Source organism: Globicephala melas, chromosome 13 (assembly GCF_963455315.2).
Source record: "Globicephala melas chromosome 13, mGloMel1.2, whole genome shotgun sequence".
In the NCBI taxonomy this organism is placed as follows: Eukaryota; Metazoa; Chordata; class Mammalia; order Artiodactyla; family Delphinidae; genus Globicephala; species Globicephala melas.
In genome coordinates, this window is record NC_083326.1 from 5832264 (window position 1) to 5845209 (window position 12946).

Consider the following 12946-nt stretch of genomic DNA (forward strand, 5'->3'; position numbering starts at 1 on the left):
ACAGGGACAAAAAGTGATATGTGGATAATATGATTGTCAAAAAGAAGACCACAGTCACTGGTAATACACAATAAAAAAAATTACTCTTAGGCCTCGTGGGAAAAAAACTTGGTGAATTGGAACACTGGTCTTACCCTGCTGCTATCACCTACAACTCGCCCAATTCTGAACACCAGAGCTCTGTTCGTCCACACTGACAATAAGGACAGAGATATCTGCTACAGAGAAAAATCAGAAAAACAAAATGTCCCACGAAAAACCATCTCTTTTAGGCCAAAGACTAGTGGTATTTAGTGAATTAGTCTAATGAATTAATGTATAATAACTCTCATTTTCATATTATTTTTTCAGTGGTATTTTACATTCAAGGAGGAAGATAATTAGTTCTACGTAATATTGTAACTTTTGAACATCACAGTTTGTCTAAAACAACAATGAATTAAAATTCAAGGCTGAAACGACAACACCAAAAAGATATTTTTAGTGAGATAACATATCTAAAAAGAAAATGAAAACTGAACTCTCCTCAGAAAAATATTTGAATAACAAATATTAATAAGCAAGGAAATAACTACTGCATTTATACAAGTATAGGTTATCGGAAGAAATGTCATTTGATTGTGTAAGAGGGAAAATCAGCTTCTGTAAATACACGAAATCAGAAAAGGCACCTCCAGAACCAGATTAGGAATACCATGATAATACATACAGCATAATACATAGCTTCATTCTGCTAAAGAATGCTGTAGTACATGTGATGGGAAAGTGAGTTCTATGGTTTTGGTTATGGGGAGGTATGTCAAATTTCCACATGCTGTAAACAAATAAGGCCACATCACCTTCTGAAAAGGCTACTTATTGATTCTTTTTAATTTTTCAAGTTAAAGAACACTGACTCATATAAGTGTGTACATTCCCCAATACATAAAAAGCAGTGATTCAAGCCATGTGCCAACAAATTCAAATCCAAGACTACAAATACACCAGAGCTGAGTTAGTTAACAAAGCAACAATTTTAAGAGTTCATTTTACTGTTTGGGCTAATATTCCCATGACAGCAGAACAAAACCACCACCATTTTGGCTGTAAAAGGCATTGCAAATTGAAGCCAAACTGACTTTGGTCTCACTTAAAGAAAAGATATATACGTGAGTTACATTTACAAGTTTGCAACCAATGCCTCTGAGTTTAGTCACACTTCTAGCTCAAGTGGATCATCTTTCAGTGGAACCACAAGTAATTAATGTATATAGATTCACTGTATAAACAGGTTACTATTATCATTATTATATTCACAAGAGGAAGGGAGGGACTAGAAAACCGGACAGTGAGAGTAAAATAAAATCTCTAAACCATGGTAACAGGAAATACCACATTACCATAGTCACACCAAGAGTCATGCAAAATTTGGTAGATTGGATACCTCTTGCATTTGCTGCTTAGTGTCAGGCACAAAAATCAAGGCAGCACTTCTTGAGAAAGAATATTAAAAAAAGGAAGGAAAATCAAAGCTCTTTCCTTTCCTTTCCTATCACAACACATTGCCTCAATATCTTGCCGGCTACAGTAATATGTTGTTATGCAAGACAAGAAAACAGCAAGAATTAAAAAGCCCACAGAACAGATGATTGCCCATTGTGTCTTACTGACCCGTATTTAATTCATAGTGATGCTCTCCACCTGACCACTGAAGGACAGTAAGAGGAATCTTGAGGCTATTACAATCTTCTGAACTACGAACAATATTCCCCAAATGCACTTTTTTCACTGCGCACTCAGAAGTAAATTTACCTGTAGCTATTTATTTACTGGTTTTAGATTAATTTGTTAACCTTTCTTTTATTTTCTAACATTTTATAGAAATGATACTGAAATGTTATTATATGTACTTGCATCCCTATCTTCAAACGTGATTTTGGAAGTTGAGGACCAAAGGACATTACGTATACCCTAAAAGGTGGACCCACTGCAACAAGACACACACTGCTCTTTGCCCAGACTCCCAGTGCTGCCACAGGCACTGCATGCCAGGATGTAGAGCCCATACAGTAAAACTGCTACTGCCATGCATGACAGGGACCTGAGCTTCCTATTGGCTTCTAGTATGCGCTACCTAAGAATAAATGCACATAGGAAAAGGAACTACTGGTATCAACATGAGATACACCAAGAATAAACTTAAAAATAACAAACATTTTTAAGCTGATGGAAATGTTACCTGTAAAAAAAAAATGTACATATATAGATGGTAACTATACTTCTAAATCCCCAGGAAAGCTTCTGCTTATTTGTTTATTCAAAGTTAGAAGGACGACTCAATTGTTAGTCACTAAACAGAGGAGTAACATGGAAGCTATAAGACTTTTAGTCACTATTGGAAATTATATTCAGCTGCTAACTGCACTTATTTTTTCTTTTCCCAGTGGTAACTAAAATGTAAAACATATCCTTTGGGTTACTTTGAAAATATGCCTATAAATGCTTACTTTGTGAAATCTGGTTAAAAACCTTTTGAGAATAGCTTGTATCTTTTTTTTACTTTGAGAAGGAAAAATTATCAAACCTATAGCAAAAATTAAAACCTAACTTAGACATTTGGGATACAACATTATGAAACTTTTATAAGGATTAGTAGCTTTGAAAAACAGGAGACACTGCATGTTTAGAGAGTAGAAACCAGACTAAATGGTACCTACAGAATTTAGAGAACCAAGAAATACAGTTTTGAGTTTCTTCTGTTTCTACAGTCCACAGTTCAAATTTGAATTTTAGCCAGTTTTATAAACTATCTCCAAGTGAAATTTTGAGTGGGTAGAGAAGTTCAAGAATTTAAACATAAATAGTTTAAAATGTATAATCATCAAATAATATTGGATTTGTATTGGGCTCTAAGATGGGCTGAAATGATTTCAAGGGCAAAGTTACTTAAAATCATACTATTATTAAAAGGCTTCTTGGGAGGCAGGATAAGGTTACAAGTGTAGCTTTTACAGCTAGAATAATTTCAGCTTCAATACTGGCTTTACCATCTTCTAGCAAGGTACTAAACTCCTCTGTGCATCAGTTTCCTCATCTATAAAATTGAGATAACAATATTAACTACCTCACAGAGTTGCTCTGAGTATAAAAACAAAAATAGTTAATAGGGACTTCCCTGGTGGCGCAGTGGTTAAGAATCTGTCTGCCAATGCAGGGGACACGGGTTCGAGCCCTGGTCCGGGAAGATGCCACATGCCGCGGAGCAACTAAGCCCGTGCGCCACAACTACTGAGCCTGAGCTCTAGAGCCTGAGAGCCACAACTACTGAAGCCCCTGCACCTAGAGGCCGTGCTCCGCAACAAGAGAAGCCACCGCAATGAGAAGCCCGTGCACCGCAACGAAGAGTAGCCCCTGCTCACCACAACTAGAGAAAGCCTGCACGCAGCAACGAAGACCCAATGCAGCCAAAAATAAATAAATATTTAAAAATTAACAAAAAAATAACAGGATTGAACTGAAATTTCAAAATCTCAAAACATAAAATTTTTTTAAAATTGGGGGAGCTATCTATTGAGAATAATTCATTGAGCGCATGTATATAGCGAGACGCATTTCTCACTTTATAATGCTGTGACATTCAGTAAGATGAAACTCTGATCTCCAGAGACTTGGATTCTACTTCTAGCTTGTGTGATCTTTGCCAAACCATTTAACTTCTCCATATTCTCCTCCAATTCCTCATTTTTTGTAAGATGGAAATAAATTTGTTGTCAATCTCACTTAGAGGGATAGGATTAGAGTAAATGTCATTCCCACTCTGTGGCCAAACTGAAAAGGATTTACCTTTCTCATCATGAGTACAATGATTTAGTTACTTACTGCCAGTAGGTGAAACACTAACTTCTGATTTACATCACTGCCTATTTAAATTCTGGAAGTCAAATAAATGTAAGGCTGGAATCGTGACGTGCCAAGGCATGGAGAATGGGTGAAATCACTTTTCTTCCATATATGGGAAACCCTGTATATTTAAGTCTGTTAGACATTCAGTAACCAAGAATATTTCTGTAATAAGCAGTGATGCAGGTCTGCATGTCTGAATATGTACATGAAATTCCCTGCAAATGGCAGCCCCAGGGAAAGAGCATCCAACTTGGGGATTTTGTATCCATTCCAAATCCTCCATACATTGCCTAAACTGCATGAGAAGTTTTAATTTTGTTGTTTAGAGTGTTCATCTTCGGGAACTCTTGTTACACCTACACACCACAGGTACATTAACTAAGACTTGAGTGCCTCCTTTACCAATTAAATCTATACCAAGAGCATTTGGTGGAAAAAAAGATCTATTACCACTCTGGGGGATCAAATATGACTTTCATATTGTTGTTTCCTTTCTGTCTTATTTTGTTTCCATATGGAAAAATCTTCATAATATCCTTCTTAGACTAAAATTTTACTTATCTGTAACGTGTAATTTTCCTTTTTTTAATTAACCATTTTAATATCTTCTTTTGGAAGTGTTTTTACATATATGTACATTGAATATTTTCTCGCAATCATTATTCTTACCAATGTCCTTGGAAGAGCAGAGAATTTTAATTTTCATTAAATCCAATTTACCAGTTTAAAATTTTTTTTTACTTAGTTAATAGGTATCTTTTGTTATATTTTACTGACTTAATCTACATTTCTTCCCTCTGGACAATAAATTGTACAGTGCGACTTGGCGACATTTTAGTGCCAATCACTATGTCATGCTAGTATAACAATTTATTTTGAGAAGGGTTTTAATGTTACTGTTGATCTTCAATAAATCTTACCAATATTCTTATAAGTAACACACTGAAAATATTTTCCTAAATGTTTCCAATTAGGTATAGTGTAATGAATATATTTGCTTTTCTACTAGGTAATTTTGAATTAAAAAGGAAGTTAAATAGAATTTTTAATACACACAGTGATATATTTTTTTTACTTCTTATCTATATTTCTGAAACTTCATTCTGTTACTACTATGACAGCTACTAGCCTCCACAATTTATTTATGCCAAAGGACAACTTTTCGGTGGGAGGGTGGTAAAGCTTGTAAGAACTGTTCTAGCTTCAAATTATTTGAAATGCTGTATATGATTATGGTGTATAGTATTATGTTTAAATTTCAAGAGACAAAATTTAACGTAAAATAAGCTTACTGCTTCCTCTGAGTTTTTTCTGCTTAGCTAGAGCCACCAGATAAAATATTTTTGCATTTTTATGAGTCATCTTTCAAACCATGTTGATATTGCTTTGATGGTCATGGTTTACCATATAAATCCAAAAGGTGAGTGGAAAATTTGTAAAATATTTAACTGAGAGCAAAAAAGCAATGCAATTTCACATATTCAAGAATTAAGGAGCCTTCCTTTGGCAGGCAGTTTTACTGCATATCTGTAGAAAGTATGACAAGAATACTTCATTATCTAATGATGCTACCTTGAATGCCATTTTGAAGATATAGTAGCATTAAAACAGGATTGTCATCTTACTGCTTCTGGTCAAGTAATCGCTGAAGAAGTGGTCATTATTAGACTAGGCTAGTCTGCAAAAAAGTTAATTGTAATAAACTAAAGCATCTGTGCTCATCAGATATGAAGCACCTGTTGCATACTTAAGTATGATATTACGTGCTAGGGATTAGTGGATAAAAAAGCATATATTTTCTGCCCTCATGGAGCTTAGAGTCTACTCTGAGAGAGACAGAGAGAGAAAGAACATGTGTGAGAGAGAAAACATAGTACAATATTAAGTATAACAATGGATTTGGGGATAAGGGAAAATCTGAGGAAGGAACAAGTGTAAGAAATACAGAGTTGGGGAAAGAACATTCTAGACAGGGAAGAGCATGTAAAAAGCCTAAAGATGGAAATAGGGTCAGCAAATCCTAGACAATAAAAGAACTGGTGTGGCTAGAGGATGTACCATCCTCAGGGCAAAGGGAATCCACTGAAGGGTTTCGAGCAAGGAAGAGCAGTAATTGGATTTAGAGTGCCTGAACATGCTTGCTAGGTGAGGCATTAGGAGTGGGAGTGGGAGTGATAAGACTGGAGGAGGAAAAACCAGATAGGTTTTCTCAGTCTAGGTGTAAGAGAAGACAGTTTGAGCTAGAGTGGCTGGCAGTGGGCACAGAGAAAAGAAGGCAGATACTACTTACATTTTGGATACAGAAATGAAATGAATAGAGTCAGGATGGATGTAGGGGGTGAGGGAATGAAAATGCTGAAGATTTTCATGGGATGGGCGAAAGTAACTTGATGGATGGAGACACCATTTACTGAGATGGAGGAGACTAAAAGAAAAGGTTAATGGAGAAAGGTTAAGAGTTCACCTGAAAGATGGGGCCTGTGAGAGCTGTGAGTGGTGATTATAGCATGAAGACGGCTGACAGTATGGGACTGGAGCTCAGAATTTCAGCTGGCGTTATCCATTTGAGAAGTAGTGGCACTTGTGTGACATGGAAAGTCATAGAAATAGACAAAAATGCCTACGGTAAGAGTTTAAGTGAAAGGAGAAGAAGACTTTAGGATCAAGCTTTAAGGAATTCTAATATTTTTAAAAAGAACCTAGAAAGAAATGGCAAAATGGTGGGAAGAAAGCCAGGAGTGTAATGTCACAGAAGCAAAGAGAAGGGTGTGGGACAAAGCTCTCTACACCTCAGCTCTGAGACCAAGCAAAGATGGTGGCTAGGTTTGTCAAGCTTTGCCCTCCTCTTTTCTCCAGAATGCACGATGACAATTCATTCCTGTACATCTTGAGAAGAAAAAAGAAACCCCCAAATCTCCGGATCAGAACACATACTAATTTAGAATAGTGATTTAAAAAAAATTTCACTGCCTATTGTTTATTCCTCCCAACTTTTCTGATCTGAATTTACCTGTCCTATTTTGATTTATACAGCACTGAGTACTAAGGCAATAAATCTTAAGACTGAACACCACATTACAGAAAATGGGATAAGCTTGATGACAAGATCAAGTAGTGAATATGTAACTCGAAAGGAAACCGTAATGGTTTAAGTGGGATAATACATTTCATTCATGCCACAGAAGTGGCACAAAAATCAATAAAGCACATAGCCACAATAGAATTATTAAGACAGTATCATATGCATGAAAAATTATGACTATGGCTTCAAATATTTATTCATTACAAATTTAGTGAACAGCATACACTATGACGAAACTGTTCTACTAATTTAAAAAACCTCTCTTGAGGAAGCTCATTAGAATATTATCTTAGATTTAGATTGAAGAGGCAATCCTTTCAAAGCAATAAAATGGCACTGGATGTGATTTTTTAAACCACGATATAAAAGACATACCAAATAGGGTAAAAGCACTCCTAAATGTGAAAGTTAGACAGAGAAATGACTTAATGTTGTGCTTAGAATTATAGACCCATTCTCAAAACGAAAAAATAAAGAATTAATAAAAATTCTAACATAAGCCATGGGAGAAATTTTCTGTGATCACAGATCAGGGAACTCCTATCTATTCCCATAAATCACACTGCAAGTCTTTGTCAATTAATAAAATGACATTATAATATGTTAGTAGGGGGAAAAAAAAAGAAAAGCCAAAGACATAGATTTTATTTGGGCAGTGGAGAGAGGGCACAGAAAAGGGAGAGAAGAAACTTACAATTTAAATTTGCATAATTAAAAAATTATTTTTTAATTAATTTTGCAAAATAAGCAAACTTATTTTTAAAAGAAATGTCATATATGTTTTACTAATGTTCCACAACTATTTTTATACATTATCTAGTTTTTGTCCACGTGCATATAATTTTACAGTTGTATTAACAGCAGTACATAACTTTATATACTTTTTCCACTTAACACTGTACCAGATGTTTTCCGTATTTCTACTCATTTTTCCTTATAATATTTTTAATGGGTGCAAAATATTCCATTGAGTTGATAGGATATAGTTTACTTGTGGTTACTAGTGATTAATTAAAATTCTCAAATGCTCACTCAAAATTCTAAATTTGATTTCTACAGATGGCAACTCTTAGGTTAGTAATCTGAGAGTTGCTCTCAAGGCTTGTGTGGATAAACAAGAGAAGCTACCAGGTCTGAAAGCCTTCTAGCTTCATAAGGTTTGACTTAAGAGTAAGGTGGGCCAAAATCAATACACTAAACTAAGAATAAATGTAAAGCCCTGCAGTTAGGTTAAAAAAAAATTAAATGTGCAACAGGTCTAAGGAGATGTGTGCTCAGGTGAAAAAGATCTGGGAATTTTACATGAACTAAGGTGTGCCTGCTTTAAAATGTGTAGTTTGTCTTAGGACAAATTAACAGAGTAGAATTTATAACTATAGTTCAGTTTATAATTTATACAGTTTTCGTTTATGAAGGCCAGAATCATAAAGTACAACTGGAATGTCACGTCCAATTCTGGGTACCAAGTTTTGTGATACGTGCTGACAAATATAATGACCCAGAAAGAGAAGAAGAGGGCTGAATAACCGAAAGCTGATTTGTCTCTGTAATGGTCGATGGAATCAGGCTATTTAAGTTAAAGAAAAAGCTTTAAGGGGAGTCATGACAGATGTTTGCAAAAACCGGAAGGCCTCTGATAAGCAGCAAAGTTTATACATTTATGTGTTTCTCTCAAGCAGAGCCAGACCAATACATGAAAGTTACTGGCAGGCAGACTTCACATATGACAACCTTTCTAACAATGAAACAGCAAGAAGCCTACCACCTCCCGAAGTAGGAAGCACCCAGAAGCGCTCTCTCAGGGATGCTATAAAAAGAACTCTTACACTGGAAAGAAGTTTACAGTAGAATGACTGAAATTTCCATCGCAGTGATTCGTGTTAGACTAAGGTGAAGTTCCTTCCTAAGGAATAGGCTTATATTTCTCTCTAGGGATTGAATTACATTTTAAACAGTCTGCATAACCAAAAGCTACTTGAGGTTGTGAACTGAGTCTGAGATTGCTCCTTTCAGACATTTGCCTTGGTTTATCCTTCCATACAACACAGTTGAAAGAAAAATCTTTCAACTGCAGGAACTAGATCACACTTGACCACGTGTTACTGTGTATGCAGGATGTTCATCACTTGCAGATGAACATGACACAAAGATGACCAGACGTCTCCTTTTATGCGAATCCCGCCCACATTCTGAAGTCTGTCCCAAATGGAAGCATTTCCTGTCCACTGTCTCAGCCTGCAAGTGGTGGATGTTAAGCCAGTGGGAGAGGAGGAGGGGCCCAAGGCCCTAACCTCTGCACTTGAGGAAAAGTAGACAGGGCCAGGCAGAAACTGGATGCCAAAAGACAGCACACACCTCTGATGCAAACACCCTGTTACAAGATGAGAGAAGACGGGAGATGTCAGAGAGGAGACAGGCTTGCAACGGGGCAGCATTTCAAAAATGCTACAAGTATTCCTGGCATCAGAATGTTTCCTTACCCAGGTACCTGGGCCTGACATTCCTTTACCAACGTGTCCTAAAGGCTTTTCAGTGCTGACGAGGACGTTGGCTTGAAAAACAGTCCCTTTGGAGGACTGATGCTTTAAAACTCTGCTAAGAATACTGAGCAACGTCCTGAGGACGAGAAAGGACCCGGAGTAGGGATGGGCTGAGGTGGCCCTTTGAGCAAAGGTGGTGAATGAGGACGAGGAAAATGGGAGAGAAATGCTACAGCAACTCAGAAACTGAGGGTGGACTTAACTCTGCCAGGAACTGGCTGAAGGGGGCTTGGGAATCGCACGCTGCTTTCATTAGCCATGTGGTACCTTCATCTTCCTCCTGTCAACTTTCCACTTTTGTTCCTTCCTACTTTGTCTTCCTCATCCTTTTCCTTCTGTTTTCTTTCATCTTCCCAGTCGACTGTGTGTTTCTGTCTCCTGTCTGCTCCTGTGAGGTGAGGGGTGTGACTCCAGAGCACAGTGGCTCACGGTCACACGTGGCAGATGCTAAAACCTGCTGCAACTAGTATTAATGAACAATGCCCCAGGCATGAGGTGCTATAAGATGCATAATAAGGAATAAGATTCAGTGTCCACTCCCAGGAGGCTCACAGTCCGGTAGGACGGATACGATGCACGTGAAGACACACAGAAAAACAGAAGCACAGTGTGGTGGTAACTTTATGTGCCAACTTGGCTAGGCTATGGTGTCCAGCTGTTTGGTCAAACACTTGTCTAGACATGGCTGTGAAGGTATTTGGGTGTGTGATTAACATTTATAATCAGTTCACTTTAAGGAAAGCAGATTACCCTCTGTAATGTGGGTGAAGGCCTTAACAGCAAACACTGAGGTTTCCTGAGGAAGAAGGAATTCTGTCTCAAGACCGTAACATAAAAATCCGGCCTGAGTCTCCAGACCACTGGCCTGCCCTATGGATTTAGGATTTAAGACTGAAACATCAACACCTGAATTTCCACCTAATTTCAGACTCACCCTAAAATAAGTCTCAACTATTCTCTCTCTCTCTCTCTCTCTCTCCACACACATACACCCCTATTGGTTCTGTTTCTCTGGAGAACCCTGACTAGTACACTAGTAAACAAGGGCAAAGGCAATTATGGTGTCCAATTCAGAGGTTCAATGATTAGTAGCTGCTCTCTCCATTCTCTGAAACCAGACAAGTTCTGTCTCCAGGTCCAAAGAGTATTCACTTAACTGATATTCACTCACTTTATAAGCCAGTTGAAAGTCACTGGCTTTAGTTTGATAAATTCTCCTATATTATACACATAAGAGTTGATCTATTATTTCCACTTGCTTTTCTATCTGATTTTTTTCATTTCTTGAAAGTGTCGTTACTGACTCAGTAAGAGTCTGACCAACATCATTATGAGAGTCTAAAATTTTTCTGCTACCAAGAAAAGGATCTGTCACCTTAGTTGTCACACTGTCTTCAATTCCTAATAATCAAAGTGTTTCCACTTAGATATACTGTGTAGTCTGAAGCTTTCCTACGCGTCTTCACCTGAAAAGATCTATTTTAATTCTAAATGCTTGCTCTTTTCTAGAAGGTGGTCATGGAGTTTTTTCCGTCTTCCTCTAAATCAACTGGCAGCGAAGACACTGCCCTCAGGCATCATACTTGGCTAACAGTATAGTGCTGGTGTGCGTCATCTCTGACTTGCAGAAAATCTGTGTTAGAAATGTCAACTTCAAGTACAAAGCAGTAATGTCATACTGCCCCTCTACTGAACAACAGGAGTTGATTTTCTCTGATACTTGAGATTGATGGCTTGTCTCTTTCTTACTGCTCCCATCTCCATTAAGTTTAATCTAGATTCATCTAGGACATGTTGCAACTTGCTGATTTTATAACCCCTCTGTATGTAAATGAAATGAGTGAGAAATACAAAATCCCAATGAATAATTTCTACCTTCTTATAAAATCAAACCTGCTCAGCTGAACGTGCCTCTATCAAAACACGGGTGCAGCCTCACAGCCAGCTCTCAGCTATACGAGCAGAGCAAGAGAGAGACCTCAAAATTCATATGTAATTTCATACATAAACCAGACAGAGCCCTCCCAACTATTATAAGTTAAGCCTAAAGATTTCCAAATGAAGCAAAGTAGAAAAAAATTCTGTCAAGTTTATATGACAACTATGTGGCTAAAAGCTTTTCTCTCTCCCATGAATCATAACAAAGTACTTAAGACATTTGTTTAAAAAAAAAATCCCAGCCACTTTTTAAAAGAATTATTTAGTATCACTTCAAATATAAATTTCCTCCTTCATCATTTAATTGACATGTATCCCAGTAAAGCATGCAATCATCAGTCACTATACAGCATGCAGCATGCAGTAAATGGACAGCATAGGTTAATAACCTGGAAGCATAGGATCTGAGAATGTGAGAGCAAGTTAAAGACAAGAGTTCCTCTCCATTGTCACTGAGGGTCGAGAAGCAATGTTGAAGCGTAGAACAGTGAGAGTGGGGAAAATACAGTTTGTCCAACACATAAACATATCTCCGCAAGTGGCGGCAGGTATAACTGAAAGACAAGGGTAAAAGGAGAAAAACAGAAAGAGAGGAGTTTTCCTTTGAAAAAATAAATCATTCTCAATGACCTCAAAGCTTTCTGTGTATTTTCACTAGATGGTGCCCAAGAAAAAAACAACTGTAAAAGAGAATATTAAAAAGATTAAAAACAAGAAAACAACCTGATTTTTAAAAAAAATGGACAAGACCTAAGCAGACACCTCACCAAAGATTTACCGATGGCAAATAAGCATAAGAAAAGATGCTCCACATCATATGTTATGAAGGAAATACAAATTAAAACGAGATACCACTACATACCTATGAGAATGGCCAAAATCCAGAATACTGACAACATCTAATGCTGCCAAGGATGTGGAGTAACAGGAATTCTCACTTATTGCTGATGGGAATGCAAAATGGTACAGCCACTTTGGAAGACAGTTTTAGTTTTCTTACAAAACTAAACATACTCTTACCATATAATCCAGCATTTATGCTTCCTGGTGTTTACCCAAATGAGATGAAAACTTATGTCCACACAAAAACCTACACATGGATGTTCATACCAGCTTTTTTCATAATTGCCAAAACTTGGAAACCATTAAGACGTCCTTCAGTAGGTAAAAGGATAAATAAACTGTGGTACATCCAGACAGTGGAATGTTATTCAGCACTAAAAAGAAATGAGCTATCAAGTCATGAAAAGACATGGAGGAAACTTACATGCATATTACTGAGTGAAGGAAGCCAATCTGAGAAGGCTACATAATGTATGATTTCAACTCCATGACACCCTAGAAGAAGCAAAACCATGGAGACGGTAAAAAGATCAGTGGTTGCCAGGAGTTGGTGGGGAGGAAGGCAGTGCACAGTGGAGTTTTAGGGCAGTGAAACTCTTCTGTATGATACCATAATGGTGGACACATGACATTATACACTTATCCAAACCCACAGAATGTA

The 12946-nt window shown here is 37.3% G+C and overlaps 1 protein-coding gene across 3 annotated transcripts in view; it reads right to left on the reverse strand.

The window, feature by feature from the left end:
* DYM (dymeclin) overlaps positions 1 to 12946 on the reverse strand; it is a 379359-nt gene that overhangs the window by 160943 nt on the left and 205470 nt on the right. The window contains exon 14 of one of the 3 annotated variants that reach the window (XM_060310367.1): positions 11832 to 11996. The exons of the other annotated variants lie outside the window; for them this stretch is intronic. Coding sequence (XP_060166350.1) covers positions 11832 to 11996 — 165 coding nt within the window. The remainder of the gene's footprint in view (positions 1 to 11831; positions 11997 to 12946) is intronic. 3 annotated transcript variants of the gene reach the window in all.